This window comes from Lissotriton vulgaris, chromosome 1_1 (assembly GCF_964263255.1).
Source record: "Lissotriton vulgaris chromosome 1_1, aLisVul1.2, whole genome shotgun sequence".
Taxonomy (NCBI): domain Eukaryota; kingdom Metazoa; phylum Chordata; class Amphibia; order Caudata; family Salamandridae; genus Lissotriton; species Lissotriton vulgaris.
Window position 1 is genome coordinate 968,531,545 of NC_141685.1, and position 19,062 is coordinate 968,550,606.

The following is a 19,062-nucleotide window of genomic DNA, read 5'->3' on the forward strand; positions in this document are numbered from 1 at the left end:
CTCCCCAGGGTTGTAAGTGGGCCAGGTTTTGCCGGTGCCCAGCACCTGCAGTTTTAAAAAGTAGGTTCTGAGAGGGCCCCCTGTCGGGCTTTACATTTTTGCCCTCAGCATCCGGATGCAAAAAAAAAAAAATCTTAACTCTGCAGCAGTTTCACCCTTCGCTGCCTTTGATGTAACTTCAAAGAGGCTCGTATAGTCCTTTCACAGTCTCATTCAGAATTAAGCATTTTCAATTAGCTATACAACGAAGCCGTAGTTATTAATCTTAGGCAACTAACAACCATTGACAAAGCCATTAGTACTGGCTTGGTGTTGTAAGTGTAATGTATCTGGATGGAATGACAGAAGTTGCACAATACCAGTTTGGCGGCACACTATGTTAAGCACAGATTTTCAGTTTCTGAGCTTTTAAGCCACATCCTTAATTACATCAATCGCGCCCCTTTCAGAGACCGGCCGTTTTTTCATCCCACTTAAAGCCCCGTTCCTTACTGATTTTACGCAATCACTCGCCCCTTCACTGACCCTCCCCTCTGTCTCTGATGTCATTCACCTCCTGTCAGTCACTCCTCCACCTTAGCTGGCCCCGCCCCTCTCCGGCACCTTAAATAACGCGCTCTTGGTCCACGAGAGTGACTCTTCAGCCACCCGAACAGAGACAGCAGCTCCCGGCAGAGGCTGCACAAGGTGAGAGGATTTGTTTTTCTCTCGATAGTATCCCCGATTAGATAAACACTATACAAAGCGTATTGCAAGATCATTGGAATTTCTTTTTTAATACGGGGAGATTTCAAACCTACTACTATTTTGAAGTTCGAAAACGGGTCAATTTGAGTTAGCTTGGAGCAATAATTTCTAGAATGAGTGTCCGTGCCTTTTACTATGGAACAGTGCAAGGTTTGCCTAAACTAGTTTAAAATAGTACAATGTAAAGATTATTTTTATATTATATTGGGCCAGATGATAGGATTTAGTAGCAGTACCAAATAGAGACACATTAATTTAAATATTACTTTAACACAACCCCTGATATTCGAAGGCATTATTGTTCTGAAGCTTGGGATGCGTGTCTGGCGGAAACCGTTGTTTCCATTACATATAATGAATTTGGCATGCCATTGAGTGTCATCGGTGTAATGATATCTATCTGAAAGAATTTGACAGGAATAGAGCTGTGAAAAATAAATCCTGTCCCAGGAGAATTAACTCCCCTTGTGTAAAATGTTAATGAAAACGTGGTGACCATCAAGTAAGTAGATGTGAAAGAGGAAAAATGTTTACTGCAATCCTATTTACAATGAATATCCCTTAACAATTTTGGCACTATCATAATTAAAATAACAGTAGTGTTGGGTATTTGATCACAGAATCCTCTTTGGCGGGTCAGCAGTGCATACCATCTCCTGATACCTTCCGATATGCTATAATTTATATTTGGACTAAATTCCTCCAAAAGCAGGGCTTTAGGCTGGTAGGGTCTCAGAGATACAGACCCTGCAGTGATAAAAATATTCCTTTACATTTTGCCTGTAAAGTTATTGTTACTTAACATTTACAGGCAAAAGTTTTTTGATTTCTGAACAGTGTACACACTGTTAAGGTAATTCATTTAAACGATTCAGGGCCAGATGTAGGTCGGCAAATACCGGTCGGTAATGGCCGAAAATCGGTAATTTCGGCTGTTACCGACCGGTATCCATGACATGAGATGTAGGAGTCTAATTTTTTCCGAATCGGAAAATATGAGTCGGTATTATTCCAAATCGGTAAATATGAGTCGGTATATTACCGATGCAGAATTTTCCGAATTCACATTTACCGAATTCTTAATTACCGAATCGGTAAATAAGAAATTGTAAAATAATGGGCATGGAGATGTAGGAAACCTGAAAAATACCGAATTGAAGGAAATTCGGTATTTAGGAGTCAGTATTTACCATGGATTGAATGCAGGTGGTAACCAAGTGCAGGCTATAAAAAGAGTCCCAAAATGCAACAGTGTAACCAGAGTGGCGGTTTTCTTCGTAATTGCAAGGAGGCAAAGACTACAGGCAGCAGGAGAGAGGGAATGGCTTGGCTAAGGGAGGAGCAAGGGTACAGGCAGAGGATAACACTTTTCCAACTGACAGAGCCACAAATACTCCAAAAGTACAGGCTACATCCCCAAACCATCCAGAACCTGATCAGGGACCTACACCCACTCCTGGAGCACCCAACACCAAGGGCGCACGCCATCCCACCCCATGTGCAGGTGCTGTGCAGCCTACACCTGCTTGCCTCTGGGAGTTATCAAAGTGTGATAGCTGCAGTAGGTGGTGTGTCCCAGAGCTGCCTGTCACGTTTCTTCCGGAGGTTCCTTGACACCATGATGCAGAGGATGGAGCATTATATTTAATTCCCTGACACACCTGCAAAACTTGCAAAGACCAAGACTGATTTCTATCAACTGGCACAGTTCCCTCACGTGATAGGCTGCATAGATGGCACCCACATACCACTCTGTCCACCTGCAGCCACAGAACACATATACAGGAACCGGAAGTCGACGCACTCCATCAATGTGCAGGTCATATGCAACGCTGGCAACATCATCACAGACATCATTGCGAAATTCCCTGGGAGTACCCATGATTCGAACATATTCCAGAATAGTGGGATATACACACGCCTAGTTGCCGGAGATTTTGGGAACGGATACCTGCTAGGTAAACGACATTGACACACCCTGACAGTCACAGTAGATGAATGTATCATGTTTATGCAACTAATGGCAATCTTTTCCCCCCCTAGGCGACAGAGCATATGCCCTGTGGTCCTTTGTGCTCACCCCCTACCTCAACCCATCCACCAGGAGTGAAAGGCGTTACAATGTGGCTCACAGATCTACACGCAACGTTGTGGAGCGCACATTTGGACTCTTCAAGAGCAGGTTTCGCTGCCTCCACAAGAGTGGAGGGGCACGCCAGTACACTCCAATCCTGTGTTGCAAAATCATTGCGACCTGTGCCATATTACACAATCTCGCCACCAAGGAAGGCACAGAGGTGGAGATCACACATCATGAGGACATTGATGATGACACAGAACAGGGAGAGCCCTATGCTACAGTAGCAGCACCAGCTACAAATGGGAGACTAAGACGGGCAGAGATCACACAGAAATATTTCTGAGTGAGTAATGAGACACAGTCAGGCTAAGATTATGATGTACGTAGTTTAATTTTCACTACACCATTGCAATGATACCACACAATGGTTACATAAATTATCAATGTCCATGACTGGGTGGTCACAGTTAACCCCACCGTGACCTGTCCTTTGGGTGGAGGGCATAGTCAATGTTTCCGTCCACGGATTACAGGGTGCGACTGATGTGGCTGTGTTTCACGGCTTTCGGTGGGGTCTGTCTCTGTGGAATGATGCCTGCCGCTCCTGCATATTTCTGGGACAGGAGTGCTTGCGCCACTCCTGCTGGTGCATTCTTCACTTTCAGCCACACATGTGTCGCCTCGAGTGGCTGTCTGTTGTGTAAGCATCAGCTCCATGGCAGAGGTCACTCTGCCCATCCCCACAGATAAATTGGTGCAGCACTGCACAATAGCATCCTGCATCGCTACTGACCGTCTGAACAGCAGGGAGGTTGCAGTTGCAAAGCGGTTTAATGCTTTTGTCTGCTGGCGCACATCCACACGAGCCTTGCGCCTCTCCAAGTGGTCCCTGTCCAATTTGTCGCACAGGACAGTCATGCACTGGGTCATGTCTGTCATGCCATTTGCCAGCAACTGCATGCTGTCCGAAATGTTTCCTATGCCCTTGTCAATGTTATCCAGCTTGTTGTTGATGCTGCGCGCCTGCATCTGAACACCCATCATTGCCTTTGCCTGCAGGCGCTGGACCTTGACCATGGTGGCCTCCAGAACGCAGAAGACCCCCTGACCCTACTGCCCTTCAGCTCTTTCCTGTGACCTTCTTCCTCGGACACTGGCCCGCACAGCTCTTGGAGTGGGCTGCTGCTCAGCGTTGGCTGACTCTGGTGGATTGCTGGGAATGTCACCCTCCTCCTCTTCCTCCTCAGATGTTTCTAGAATGCGGGGAGGGGGTACATCAAGCCACCTTGCCCTTTCCTGCACAGGTGATGGAGTTGTTGGTGTGGGGGACTGTGCAGCTGCTCCTGACTCCTGAGTCCCAAACAAAAGAGGAGACTGAGGCTGTGGTGTGGTTGTCTGCTCAGGTGTCTTGGCTGCCTGCTCTGTGTTCTTCCCTCCTTGAACTGTGCTGGGACCAGCTTCTTCTCTCCTCTTCTCCCTATCCATTGCTATGCTGCGCGATAACTCTCCTGTGGACAGACATGGACATTGTGTCAGTGGAGTAGTTCACCTGTGTGTCTTGATTAAATCACACTACTATCACACATTTGCCTGCTCCTCATTTGCTTATGCTAGTAGTGTGTTGCAACCCTTGCTGTATGGTAAGCTGATGTGTTACCAAAGAGGGGTTTTACTCAAAGCGTCACTGGGACCTGGGTGCTAAATGATACATATATAGGGGTCCCAGAGGGATAGCGTATCAAGGAGGGGTACGCAATTATTGAATTGAAACCTTTATGATTGCAAAGTTCATCATGTTTAATAGAGCAAAACTGTCAATTAATCACAAAATGCTACTGAATTAATTCAAATATTTAACGTAAAAATTAATAAAGCCCTATATACAAGGGAGAGGGAGAAAAGATGAAGTGTGGAATGAAAAAGAGTAAAAGTGATTCACAGAAGAGAACACAATTTCATATTCAGAACAAAAATATTCATAATTAATGTAAAGAAGGCTACAACTTATTCAAGCCAAAAGTACAGTTAAACTAATACAAAAATCATTCTGCTGTCACATTTGTAAATATTTAGATCATGGATAGTGCCGGATGACAAAACAGGTAGAGCCGTCGACGTTTCGACCCCTACATGGGAGGTTTACTTGAGCCCTTAGACGGGGTCTTCATCAGGACAGGGAAAGTGGTGACGGGGCCAGATAATTCTAAAAGGTAAAGGAGGATTTAATAAATTCAAATAGAAAGGTGAATTTAAAATTAGTTATATACTAATAGAAGAATGTTATTTACCATGGTGTATCGGGCCAGCCGGCTCCGATGTTCGAGAATCTGGAAGACCAACTTCTGTGTGGTCTGTGGCTAGTGGGTAGGCCAACTAGAGAGGAGCAAGAATGGTATCAAGAATGAATAAGTGACAAGTGTCAGCTTCACTAACACATGAAATTGTTTAAGGGTGTCTAACTCACATGTGGTCTTAGTATTTAGAGCTGGAGTCAGTCCGTCAATGCAGAGGGAGTGGGAAATGGTTTAACTTCAGCGTGGCCTTCACTGGAGGAACGAGAGGAATATGGTTTAGGAAACAGTCCAACACCAGCACTACTTAGAATGTGTTTTAGTTAATTCCCTGATCAAAAGAACTTACATTTGTCAGGCAGTCATGTAGGATTTCAAAAATCCTCCTTAATCGCTCTTGGCGTTAGTCACGTAACGTGTAGCCGCAGCCGCGGTCTCTCATCTCCACAGTGCTCGCTGCTGGATGTACGCAAAGTGAATGCACTTCCGCGTTTGGCTTGTGAGCTCACTCGCGTGGTCACATGAATGAGTAGAAAGGGAAAGAATACTACTCCGCAGATTGGGGCAACAATAGTATTTTCTGTTATTGTTGAAAATGAGCACATTTATTTTAGGTATTGAGATTATGTCCGGCTTACTGAATCACTAATTAATCAGTCAATGTTACATGACTAGCACCTCGTCAACACAGGGGTATAGATGTTCAGTGGGCAATTCCACAATAGGGAGCTATTTGATTGAGGCCCGATCGTGAGGTGTTCGAACTATTTTGCAAATAAGCCGGGCATTATTTTATGGACACAAAAAGCTCACTACTTAAAATTGGGGGAGTCTAATCAGTTTACAAAACGTGCACCTCTCCCACACGAGGGTGTAAACGTTCAGTCATTATACATGCTGTAAATCAAAGACGACCATTCAATGAAAACCTGTCCCATGTAAAGAATTGTTAGATGACCAAAACACTCAGTAGATCGAGAACGCGCACCTCTCCGACATGAGGGTGTAGACGTAATCAGTGCAGTTATATATAATTTTTTTTTTTATTTTGTCGTGATTATAACAGTACATCCTAATGAAACACTATAGTTACTGTCCTAATGCTGCCATCTGGGCATAACTGCTATCCATTTCATTAAGACCATTAGCGATTGAATCAAATATAGCCATCCATTTCAATTCACGGGTGTTCAACACTGTTGTCAGGTTCCCGCCTCTTCTGCCCAGAGTGATCTTCTCTATGACTAACCATGTTAGATCTTGTACAGTGTGCCCCATTCTATGACAAGGTTCTACCAGGGGTGCTCCTGGTACGTTACAACATATCCTGCTACCATGCTGTAGGATGCTCTGTTTGATCTTCTGTTGAGTCTGGCCAACATATATTTTCTCACAGGGGCATTGGATGATATATATAACGTTGGCCGTGTTACAATTAGTGTAGGATTTTAGAAAGAAAGTCTGATTTTGGTGGACAAATTTCTTGGTCTGTAGAGTGGTGGCACAGGCAACGCATGATCCACATTTATAATGCCCAATGATCGGTGGGAGATTCCATAAGGATGTAATAGTTGGTTGTTCAGGTGTATCTAGAAAGGAGTGGACCACCATGTCTCTGATGTTTTTAGCTCGTTTGAAGGAGTGTAACGGTAAGTGTTCCTGGTTGATATCTTCAGCTACCAGGGACCAGTTCTTATTGATCTTTTTAATTTCGTTACTTCTTGTAGAGAAGGTGGTAACGCAAATAATGCGCTCACAGTCAGTTTTCTACTGGTCTTCGGTGTTGAGAAGAGTCTCACGTGGATTATTCCAGGCCCGTTTGCGGGCTTTTTTCACAAGTCTGCCAGGGTATCCTCGGGCTACTAGAAGATCCGATAGATCTTGGGACTCAAGCATATAGTCATCCTTTTTGGAACAATTCCTTCTGATACGCAGGAACTGTCCCACGGGCAAATTGTCTTTTAGACCTCTCGGGTGATGACTTTCATACTGCAGCAAAGAATTCCTCTCCGTAGGTTTCCTGTATAGGGTCGTCTGAAGATGTTCATTTTCGGCATAGATGGTAATATCCAAGAATGGGACCTGTTTATTGCTTAACTGGATGGTAAATTGTATATCTTTATTGCATAGATTCAGCCAGGTATGAAATGAATTTAAATCCTCCAGGTTGCCATCCCAAATGCAAAGGACATCATCAATATATCTAACCCATAAGGCCAGATTGGCCTTAAATGGGTTGATGTCAGAAAAAATCAATTGTTTTTCAAAGAAGTCCATGAATATAATCGCTAGATTTGGGGCAAATGTAGCCCCCATAGCAACGCTCTTTGTTTGAAGGTAAAAGTCTTCTTGAAATATGAAGAAATTCTTCATCATTGCCAATTTGAGCAAATCAATAATGAAATCGGTTGGTACTGGTACGGGTGCTGGGCGTTCGTCCAAGACGTTGCGGATGACTTCGACCGCTTCCAACTGTGGAATACTAGTGTATAAAGACACTATGTCACAAGTGACTAACAGTTGTCGGGTGCAATCAAAGGGGCGCTGGTCCACTAGATTAATAGTTTGGGTGGTGTCTCGAAGATATGCCTTGGTGTTTCTGGCTGTTGGTTTAAGGAAAAAGTCTATATACTCGCAAAGTGGTTCTAGCATTGAGCCGCAACCCGATACGATAGGCCGACCCGGCGGGTTGTTAGCATCCTTATGCACTTTTGGCAAAGTGTATATGGTGGCCAATCTTGGGTGTTGTTGATTGAGGAATTTAAACTCCTGGTCTGACAAGAAACCTTCTTCCAAACCTCTCTGTGTAGCTTGAAGTATGTCCATCGCTAATTCACGAGAAGGATCAGTATGTAGTTTTTGATAACTCACTCCATCCGAAAGCTGACGATAAATCTCTTCCTTGTATTTGGTGAGGTCTTGAACAACAATCGCTCCCCCTTTGTCAGCGGGCTTTATCACCACTTGTTTGTTCTTTTAAGGGTGGCTAAAGCAGTCTTTTCAGATTAACTTAGATTAAATCTCGTGTACTTCTAATGTCCAAGTAGTCTATCCACTTCTTTGGTGACAATATCCTCAAAAGCCAAGATTTTGTGACTCATGGCATATGTCGGAGAAAAGAAGGTTGAGGGTGATCTTAATCCAGTGGTGGAGGTTCGTTGTTGGGATGTTTGGTTCCTGAAGTAGTGTCTCAACCGAATTTTCCGAAAAAACCTAACCAGCTCTGTCTTCAGTTGGAATTTGTTCGGTGTTGCCGTTGGGACGTAGGATAGACCTCTACTCAGGATTTGTATTTCCTGATCATTCAGTTCATGTTGGGAAATGTTGATGACCGGGTTGGAATTTGGTCGTGTGTTACTGTCAACATTCTGGTCAAACGTTGGGAGGGATTGGGGGAGGGATTGGTTACCATCTGTAGGTATTCCTCCTGGTCGAAATTTCCCCGCGTGTCTCCGGACGGAAGGTAACTTGTTTCTGTACCTTGCCTCTGCCCCATTCCAATTGTTCGGGTTCTGTTGTTGTCCTCGTGTTTGACCACGGGCCCAGTTGTTGTCACGGCCCGGGGCGGTCTCCATTGCCCCCGGCCTAAAAATGATGAGGGGGAAATTGTGGTGGACCCTGAGGGTATTGTTGGTAACCAAAATCCTGTTGGTTGTAATTATAAGATGTGCTCGTGCTTGGTTCTCCTTCACTTCCCGAGCTGAAGGAAGAGTCAAAGAACGTAGTGTAATTACGCCTCCCTCGGTAATTACCGCGTCCCCGATTGGTGAACCGGCCTTGATTATCCTGTTTGAAGTAATCAGGTTGTAAATAAGGATAAACGTTTTTCTTATCAAATATTCGTAGGTCTTTCGCCAGTTTCTCAAATTTCTTTGTCTGAGCCATTATATCAAATTCCTTAAGGGTTGCATCCAGACTTTCCAAAGCCTCCTTAGCATTAGTTAGTGTGCTGTCTCCAAGGATCTTGGATCTCAACGCTGATATTTCCTTAGTCGAAGACTGGACCTGCTCTGCAGCTGTTTCTACTCCCAGCACCATCCAGTGCCGGGAGCAGTTTTTCGCCACTGGTGCAGATGCGATGGCATTTACCTTTGCTTGGATATCAATCCAAGTAGTGCGCTTGACATACTCTGCAACATGCAGTGACTGTTTTCCATAGATTTTGCTGTAGTGTTTCACTACCTCTGCAACCAGCACCTGCAGTTCTTCAGGGCTGAATTTCAGTTTCCTCCTGCGCTCTGCTGCATCCCTCTGTCCATCCTGGGTCTCCATGGTGCTGCATCACTCAGGGGTACCACAGCATCACTCAGGGGCACCACAGCATCACTATGCGCTACCACAGCATCACTGAAAGCCACAACATCACTCGTCACCACCACAACATCACTCAGCGCCACCACAGTATCAATCTGTGCAACCATTCAACAATAACTGGTTCAAATATTTTCTCTCAATGTTTCAAGCTTTATTACAAATGTCACAAAAAGATGTCATTATTTCACTTCTGTTCTTGGATTTTCGTCACAATTAAATACACTGAACATAATCTTCACAAAAGTTTAAGCTATTGCCATTATAAATTACAATAACTTTTATTTAAGTATTAATTATTTAAAAAAATTAAAAACTATTGTTATTTGTAATATCAATACATCTAAGTCACGTAAATACAAAACATGTTGCATTACAAATGCTATAGGTGTCACATTTGCAAAAGATAAAAGTATTGGCATTGTAAATGACAAAGCTATTAATTTAGCTATTTTCAAAACCAACACATAAATAAAAACTTTGTCATTTACAAGTTCAATAGCTCAAACTTTCCTAATGCGAGACCTATTGCATTGCAAATGCTTGTTTTATTTGTCATCCCACAAGCCAAGCCACAAGGGCCTGTGTATCTTTTAATTTGTGTTTTTTTTATGGCTTTTTTTTTATGGCCTGGGCTTTTGCTGTCGATCTGTCTCATATTGTAAAAGGTGTTTGCACAACTAAAGTTAAAAACATTTTTTTTACCGCTTTTAATGGTATCTGCCATCTTGGATCAGTAAAGAAAAAAGGGCAAGCGCCTTAATGGAGATGCACCTTTCTAGGTAAGGTATGCCGGCCTCCCACCTGTGATTCAACACCACATAAGCAAAAACCACTGGCAAAGCCAGTGTACCCCGAAGTCAAGACCTATTGGCTTTGACAATGCTGGTTTGAATTAAGCGACCTTACCAGAACCAACGAAAACATACCTGCGCTCATAGAGCATAGTGCTGCCTGCATATTCTCCTAGGCAGTTGAAATTTGTTTTTGGATGTTTTGTGTATCCCGCTTAAATTGGAGTGGTTGTCTGTTTCCAATCAACCTCAGTATAGGCAGGCTGAAGAAGAGGGGTTGGCACTCTTAGATTTACCCAAGATCACACAGTTTGAAAAACTAAGGGATGGTGGATAGCACATCTGGTCTCCTGCATCTTTAGCTGACAGTTTACCCACTAATACACAGATCCTAAAGGGAGTAAACAAACGTTTGCACAAGAGGTGCCAAGGGCACAAAGGATAATTATATGGGCCACCGAGGAATGTGAAACCAGCTTTTTGCCAACGATGGGGCCAATTACACCGCTCATTCCTGTCAGGGCCTTGCCAGGTCTTTGTACGAAGACAGGAGAGTGCTTTTCTCTTCCAACCGCGATGGGCGGAGCAGGTATGTAAATGATATGTTTGTGTTTTATAATAGGATCTCTGCACAATGGGTGGGGCGGCTTACTGATGGATCTGGTGATTTTGACCTCAACGGGGAGTGATCTGAACGGTTGATGGATCTGGGCAGGTCTGACAGACATCATACCAAGGCCGATAGGGTTGGGGAACAACTAGTCGCCTATTGAGTATGTAGACCTATAGGGTGGGCAGGAATGGGTCACCTGGCTATGGTTGCATAATTAAGGAATAAGGGATGGTTTCCTAAAGGGACCCATCCCACCACTTCCCTTTGGCCACTGCGAACCACAATCCCTGTAGGTAACTAGCCACCTTCGGTTCAACAATGCTATAGTCCTAATCTTTTCCAGACTAGGACCAGCTGGATGCCCACATCCATGGCAGTTGCCTCTGACCAAAGAGATTGACCCATGCAGTGCTCGGGTTTGCAGGTGGTGGGCACCGGCATTCATTTTTGAAGACTGAGACTGATTTTTCATCATCAGACTTCAGGCCAAGCCAGAGAGGGAGGCAGAAAAGGGTGAAGGAAAGAGGGAGAGAAACAATGGTGATAAATTAAGCTAGCCGGAATGAAAAAAGAACCTGCAAGAACAACAGTGCTGGAGCAGTGTTCAGACTGGGTGTCCCGAACATTAACATCATAAAACACTCAAACGGTGATGGGGCTGCTTGCAGTTAGTCTAACCACTGCCAATCGCTTCGGTCTCATTCCAACCTATCCTTTGTTTGCTTACCATGCCACCTCAGTTTAGACCCAGTGATATGCATATCAGTCTTGACCCTGCTCCAATGGGAACAGTCCAGTCCCAACTGCAATGCCCGTTCCTCCCTGAACCAGAACACAAGCATCCCAGGAAAGGTTTTGCCCCAGTTATGGGCTCATCAGTGTTTCGTGTATTGCCCTAAGTGGCACGGGTGTGGCCAGACATGGGTCACTGTGTCGGTGGAACCGAGATGTACCCATATGATCCCATAACTAGGGCAAAACCGTCCTTCCTCCTGGGGGAGTGCCCTGCTGGTGAAATGGCCAGCAATAATGCAAAATGATGGGGCCCGTGCAGAATGTGATACATGCTAGATGTCTTGCAGACAATAATTCGCACTGGGTGGGGCTGGAGGGCTAAGTCCCCCTTCCGACGCCACTGTGGAGGGAATGGATGCGTCTCATGCTGCCCTGGATGCATGCAGAAGTACCCGTGAGTGGGCGCCATTTCTGTACATGCTGCCTGAGGTAGCACAGTGGCTCAGGGGAGAGTGATATGCAGCACAGAAGGTGTTACGTGCCACACGGGTGTAGAACATATTACATGCTAATGAGGAGTAATGTAAAAACCAGGGGTGAAGCTCCTCAAACGCATCAAATGCAGCCAGCCAAGCTTAATTGACTGTTATTGTAATACCAGCCAACTCCTTCTTCAAAGCACCCTCAAGACAGGTTCCCTGAGGTTTATGTCACTGTTATTTGGCTCAAGTACCACATTGGGCTGTATATCCCAGGTGCAGTATTTATAACCGGTTTGCTCACATGAGCTGGTGCACATTTCCTTCAATACATCCATGCTTTGCAGTGATGGAGAATTATTGTTGCTGAGAGCTGTGCCAGAACAAAGAGAAGTGGAGCATTTTAACTGTCCCTCTTAAGGACCAGTAAACACAATTTATTAGTGGCCAATGTATTTGACATTGCATTGCAGGTTGCCTAATTCAGAACCAATGTATACAAAAGATTGTGCAGAATTATGCGGATCTAACTGGAAATCAGCATAACACTCCTACATATGAGGATGCACAGGAGTAAAACAAGCAAGATGTAAATTGGATATATTTTGTAAAGTTGGTATTTTGTTCTAGGATCCATTTTCCTCAAGAAACTGGGACTGATTCTCCCGCCTTTGCGTGCTTGGGTCACATCCAGGCTATTTTACTCATTGTTTGCTTGCGTTGGCCAACCCAATACGTCAGCGGTATCTCCTGGTCATCCTGATCTGCCTTTTTATTTTCTAGGCAATCAACATCGTTTTAGGCTTTCAGGCTGTTTCACAGAGCAATGCTTTGTTGGATACCTGCAAAGTGGCAATTTCTGTCCAGTAGCTGAGCTCTGTTAATAGCTCTAAGTCAAATAAATGTGAGTCCTATTGCATTTCTAATGCTTGTTTAATTCATCGCAAAGCAGAGCAGAGGGTTACTGCAAAGAATGCGTTATGCAGATCACAGAATTGTATTTTATGTTCATAGCTCAGTGGATTCTGATTTTGTCACAGGGATACTCGTGTTACTTGCAGTTCATAACATACAATCCTAACATACCACAGTAAGCTATAGGCTAGCTTCAAAGCGCTGCATGTAAACTGCAAGCCATACCTTAGAATGTTATGCTTTCCCCAGTCTCATCAGCCAGACCAAGCACTCTTAAAACGAGCATTTGCAATGCAATAGGTCTCGCATTAGGAAAGTTTAAGCTATTGGTATTGTAAATGACAATTTTTTTAATTTATGTGTTGGTTTTGAAAATAGTGAAAATTAATAGCTTTGTCATTTACAATGCCAATAGATTTAACTTTCGCAAGTGTGACACCAATAAAATTTGTAATGAAATATGTGTTGTATTTACATCTTAGATGTATTGCTATTAAAAATAACAATGACTATTTTTTAAATTGTAATACTTAAATAAAAGTTATTGTAATTTATAATGGCAATAGCTTCAACTTTTGTAAATAACATTTGTGAAGATTATGTTCAGTGTATTTTATTGTGACGAAAATCCAAGAACAGCAGTGAAATATTAACATCTTTTTGTGACATTTGTAATAAAGCTTGAAACATTGAGAGAACATATTTGAACCAGTTGTTGTTGAATGGTTGCCCAGATTGATGCTGTGGTGGCGCTGAGTGATGCTGTTGTGTTCAGTGATGCCGTGGTAGCGCATAGTGATGTTGTGGTGCCCCTGAGTAATGCTGTGGTGGTGCTGAGTGATGCTGTGGTGATGCGACAGATAGATAGAGGGAGGGCGATAGATAGATAGATAGATAGATAGAGAGAGTGAGGGTGACAGACAGACAGACAGACAGACAGACAGAGTGAGGGTGATAGATAGATAGGCAGATAGACAGATAGACAGATAGAGTGAGGGTGATAGATAGATAGGCAGATAGACAGATAGACAGATAGAGTGAGGGTGATAGATAGACAGACAGACAGACAGATAGACAGATAGATAGACAGACAGACAGATAGAGTGAGGGTGATAGACAGACAGACAGGGTGAGGGTGATAGATAGACAGACAGACAGATAGACAGATAGATAGACAGACAGACAGATAGAGTGAGGGTGATAGACAGACAGACAGAGTGAGGGTGATAGACAGACAGATAGATAGACAGACAGGCAGATAGAGTGAGGGTGATAGACAGATAGACAGACAGACAGACGGATAGGCAGACAGATAGGCAGACAGATAGGCAGGCAGATAGGCAGGCAGATAGGCAGGCAGATAGGCAGGCAGATAGATAGAGAGAGGGTGATAGATAGATAGATAGATAGATAGATAGATAGATAGATAGATAGATAGATAGATAGATAGATAGATAGAGTAAAGCCGAAAGATAGATAGCTAGATAGAGTAAGGGCGATAGACAGAGTGAGGGTGACAGAGTAAGGGCGATAGACAGAGTGAGGGTGATAAATAGATAGAGTGAGGGTGATAGATAGATAGAGTGAGGGTGATAGATAGATAGAGTGAGGGCGATAGATAGAGTGAGGGTGATAGATAGATAGAGTGAGGGTGATAGATAGATAGAGTAAGGGCGATAGATAGAGTGAGGGCGATAGATAGATAGAGTGAGGGCGATAGATAGAGTGAGGGCGATAGATAGATAGAGTGAGGGCGACAGATAGATAGAGTAAGGGCAATAGATAGATAGAGTGAGGGTGATAGATAGAGTGAGGGCGATAGATAGATAGAGTGAGGACGATAGATAGATCGCTAGAGTGAGGGCGATAGATAGATAGAGTGAGGGTGATAGATAGATAGAGTGAGGGCGATAGAGTGAGGGCCACAGATAGAGTGAGGGCGACAGATAGATAGAGTGATGGCGACAGACAGACAGATAGAGTGAGGGCGACAGATAGAGTGATGGCGACAGATAGATAAGAGTGATGGCGATAGATAGATAAGCAGAGTGAGGGCGATAGATAGATAAGCAGAGTGAGGGCGATAGATAGATAGATATAGTGAGGGCGACAGATAGAGTAAGGGCGACGGATAGATAGCTAGATAGAGTGAGGGCGATAGACAGAGCAAGGGTGATAGATAGAGTGAGGGCAATTTTAGACATTTTGAGCGCCTTTGAAAACAATAGCAGCTGTTGATGTTTTCAGTAAGGGAAATTGCAGTGGTTTGGCAGAGCAAATCTAGCTGTCCCATCGATTCGAATCAATAGTGTTTATCTCTATGTGAGCTGCATTATTTTACATATAAAAAAACTCTGCTCACCAGTAAATCCTAAGCATAACTTTCACAAGTCACTGTATCCGTTCCTGCAGATAAAGTGAACCCAGTGCATGTGAGAGACCCTGCGATTTGACTACCTTAAGAGAAGCGGGCAGGGCATGTTCAAGGCTTGATTAACATATTAGAAACCCCCTGTCCCTAAAGAGCACGCGTTGATTGCCCTGTGACTAGGAATCGCAGAAACCAACCCTGCCTTGAAAGTTCAGTGCTTTACAGCTAATGCACATCAAGGCTGTTTAGTAATGACCCGCTGCTTGGAGACAATAAAACTGCAAAGGATTTACAGCCGTAGGTTCTCCTACCACTGGCCTGATACAATAAACCATGAGCCCTTTTCAAGCTTCTTATCTGTGTTTTCACACAGGCATGCAAAGATGTGCGTAGTCAGCATGTGCAAGTTCTGTGTGAGAGCTGATGTGCGGAAGCCACTTGTTTTCACTTTCAGGCTTTAGGATTTGTTGTTGGGTACTGAAATAAGCAAAGGCTGAGACACACTTTCCACATGCGTTCTGTAATCATCATTGTAGGCAACAGTAAAGATCCGTAAGAGTGAGCAGGGACTGACTAGCTATTGAGGCAATTTGAAATTCTGGTAGCCTTATCACAAAAAATAAAGACTGAAAGGAGTATGTTGCAATGAAAATAAAGGCACGCAATGGCAATAAGATGTATGTATGTATGTATGTGTCTTGTAAAGTGCACTGCTGCCCTGAGGCGTCGTGGCGCTGTAGACCGCTGGGGAACCCGTCCTGCCTATCCCTGTGAGATGGTCCCCACTGGGTATCTCCAAGGTGAAACCAGGCATCCCCGGCGAATGTGGGGGGCCGTTGTAGAGATGAGGCAAGCTAATGCTCAGAGTTGCCGAGTGTGATCCCTGGTTAGAGTAGGCACCGAGGCAAGAATTATCGAGTCCGCTGACCCTGGTCCACGACCCTGCCGCGTCGGAAATTGAACCCTGGTCCCAGGCCGTTCTCTGCTTCCGGGTCTGCCACCTCTAACCAGTGAACCACACCACTCCCCTTGTAGACAGCGTGTGAGTGTGATTAGGTATGAGTGAAAATCAGTGAGGGAAGGAGTGTATCTGAGTGTGACTGTCTGCATTAGAATGAGAGTCTCAGTGAGCGTGTGTAACAGTGAGAGCGAGTGAAAATGAGTATTGAGTGAGACAGGGAATGAGAAGGGTTGCGGGAGCAAGAGTGAGTGAAAGGGTGAGTATGACTGAAGTAGTGTGACAGAATGAGTGAGGGAGATGAGCATGAGTGTGTGTGCGTTTGTGAGTGACAGTGTGTCAGTAGGTTTATTTGATAAGTGGCCATGAGTATAAGTGAGAGGCGGAGTGTGAATGTGAGCGAGTTAGAATGAGTAAGTGTGAGTGAGCGAGAGTGTGTGGTATGCCTGAGAGTCTGCCACTGGCATTGGCATACTCCAGAGAATATTTGCTTCTTAGGCACCCCAGCAATATGCTGGACCTGTCATGCTACAGTAGATTCTTGGCTTAATGGAAGATACCCATGGTAATATGTTGTCCTTGGCATACAGAAGATGATTCTTGGAATATGGGGGCACCACTGATTGCAATGGCAAACCAGAATTCATACTGAACCTACAGGGGGGGGGGGGCACATAGCAATTAGGAGAAAAAAATGGGATCCCCTCCTGGGAAGCTTCGTAAGCCTGGCACATCATGAAAGTACTGGGATATTTAATGAGTGCCTATTCAGAGCTTTACTTACATGTATGTGAAAATTACGCTATAAAATGCAATTTTTTACGCCATTTTCTTTCAAATGTTCTCGGGGGGAGAGAGTCATCCTCCCGCCCTCAGCAAGTCAAGCTCATTGGAAGTTATTAGGCTCCAGGTGATGCAGTTTGTAATTGGGGGCAGGCTGGTGTTGTGACAAAGGGTTCAGCTGGTGTGAAATGTCCCTAGTATCTAAGCTGCTATACGATACAGTGAGAATTATGGGCTCTTTGGGATGCAAATGACTCCAATATACTTACGTAGGTTTCTGTAAAGTCTACCAATCATGCTTTTTGTGAAAGGTGACGTATATTGCGCGTTCGTAAAGTGCTTTTGCAACACATTTTTGAAGGATGGCAATTTACCCTTGTGTCTGTGGAGGACATTGCAGCACCGTTCCGTAGCTGCCTCCGTGAAAATCCTTCTCTGCTGATAATGTACCATTTTCCAGATGGTAAGCGTTGGTTTAAAGGGAAGCTATTGACTTGCAGCTGCGTCTCCCTTCTGAAATATGAATAGACGCTTTCCATAAACCTGCAGAATGGGACGGAAACTCATCAGTTTTATTCCTAGCAGTCTGAGGACGACTACTGTCCACGGTCACTCGGAATCCGAGCGAGCAGAAGTTTTTCGGATGTGGCAGGAGCGGGGGAGCGCATTCCTTTGAAGTCTGAAGCGGGGGAGCGGATTCCTTTGAATTCTGATGCCGAGGCCGATGGTGTGCGATGTGGCTGGCGATGTGCACGCTCCTGGCTCACATGAACTGTACCCAATCCGCAGTTTGGGTAGACTTTTGAAAGCCTTACTATAATCTCGACAAACAAGCATTGTTAAAGCAATGCTGTAGTCGAGACCTAAAAATACTGCCTGACAGTATGGATGATAGGTGGCTCCTATACTGTAGTCCTTGTTTTATGTAACATTTCCAACAAACTTTAGGATTTGTTATCTATGAATAATGTGTCTGTGATGTAAAGCAATGTGACACACTACCCTGAGTAGCACTATTTAACAAATTAAAACTATGCGTCAGATGGGCTATGGAGAGACAACGGGCCTCACCGTTGGAGTTTGATAGTAAGGGAACGCCAAGAAATCTTGTCACATGGGGCGCCACTGGTGCTAAAGCCAGCCCTGATTTCAGTGCTTTAAGGAAGGGAAAAACGTGAATTTGTGCTATTGTCCGTTATTGAGCTGAATGTCCCATGTGGATTTCCTGTTCCTTCGCTCATTGGGTGCATTAGGCAGTGCTTAATTTGAAGCAGTGGTTGCTGGTCGGGACCATCCGCACTCTGACATTATCTAAGAGAATGAGCGGGAACACACACAAAGGAGAAAGGCAGAAGAAAATTGACAGAACCCTCACAAAGAGAGAAAGCCAGAATATGTACAAGGGAGACAAAGGGGCAGGAAGTGTGTAGTAATAGTTTAATAAGCCTCAGGGGGTTTTAAGGCTTGGCATCCTTGGTATTAGGTGTGCTGACCTTTTAATTGCACCGGCCGCGGCTCCTGACATGAGCTTTGGGCACCTGCATGCCTACTTTTAAAAATAAAGCCCTACTCTGGGCTACAGTGGGCTCAGTCCACAATTTTACCAGCATTTAGCCCCAGAATTCGTTCCAAGAGATGCCGTATACCGATGGTCGCAAGAGACCAGAGATATAATCTCCACTTCCGTCACTTGACCAGACTGTGTGACCCTGGGCACATATCTTCTCTCTGCGCTTAGGTTCCCCTATGCACAAGAATGCACGGTGCTTGACCAGCTCTAGCCTTATTTTGTTTCTGTAGAAAAACTGTTACCTTTGGTTTCTAGCGCAGTGAAGTTTTTGGAATAACCAATTGTAGTGATTATTTTTATGCACGCGTATAGAGCGAAGGAAGAGCTATACATTCTTGTAGTGTCTTGTACATTTTTCTTATGAAGAATGTACCTATTTATTACATGAATTTGAACACAATGCATCAATAACTGA

General features: G+C 44.3%; 1 protein-coding gene across 2 annotated transcripts in view; it reads left to right on the forward strand.

Annotated features, from left to right (window-relative positions):
• The first annotated feature begins 565 nt into the window (after positions 1–565).
• LOC147748302 (coagulation factor XI-like) overlaps positions 566–19,062 on the forward strand; it is a 181,144-nt gene continuing 162,647 nt past the window's right edge. Inside the window, exons 1-2 of one of the 2 annotated variants that reach the window (XM_086960062.1) lie at positions 635–687; positions 3,887–4,131. In XM_086960062.1, the coding sequence (XP_086816188.1) occupies positions 4,047–4,131 (85 nt within the window). In that variant the 5' untranslated portion in view covers positions 635–687; positions 3,887–4,046. Of the gene's footprint in view, positions 688–3,886; positions 4,132–19,062 lie in introns of both variants that reach the window. The other variant, XM_086960071.1, reaches the window with a different exon arrangement.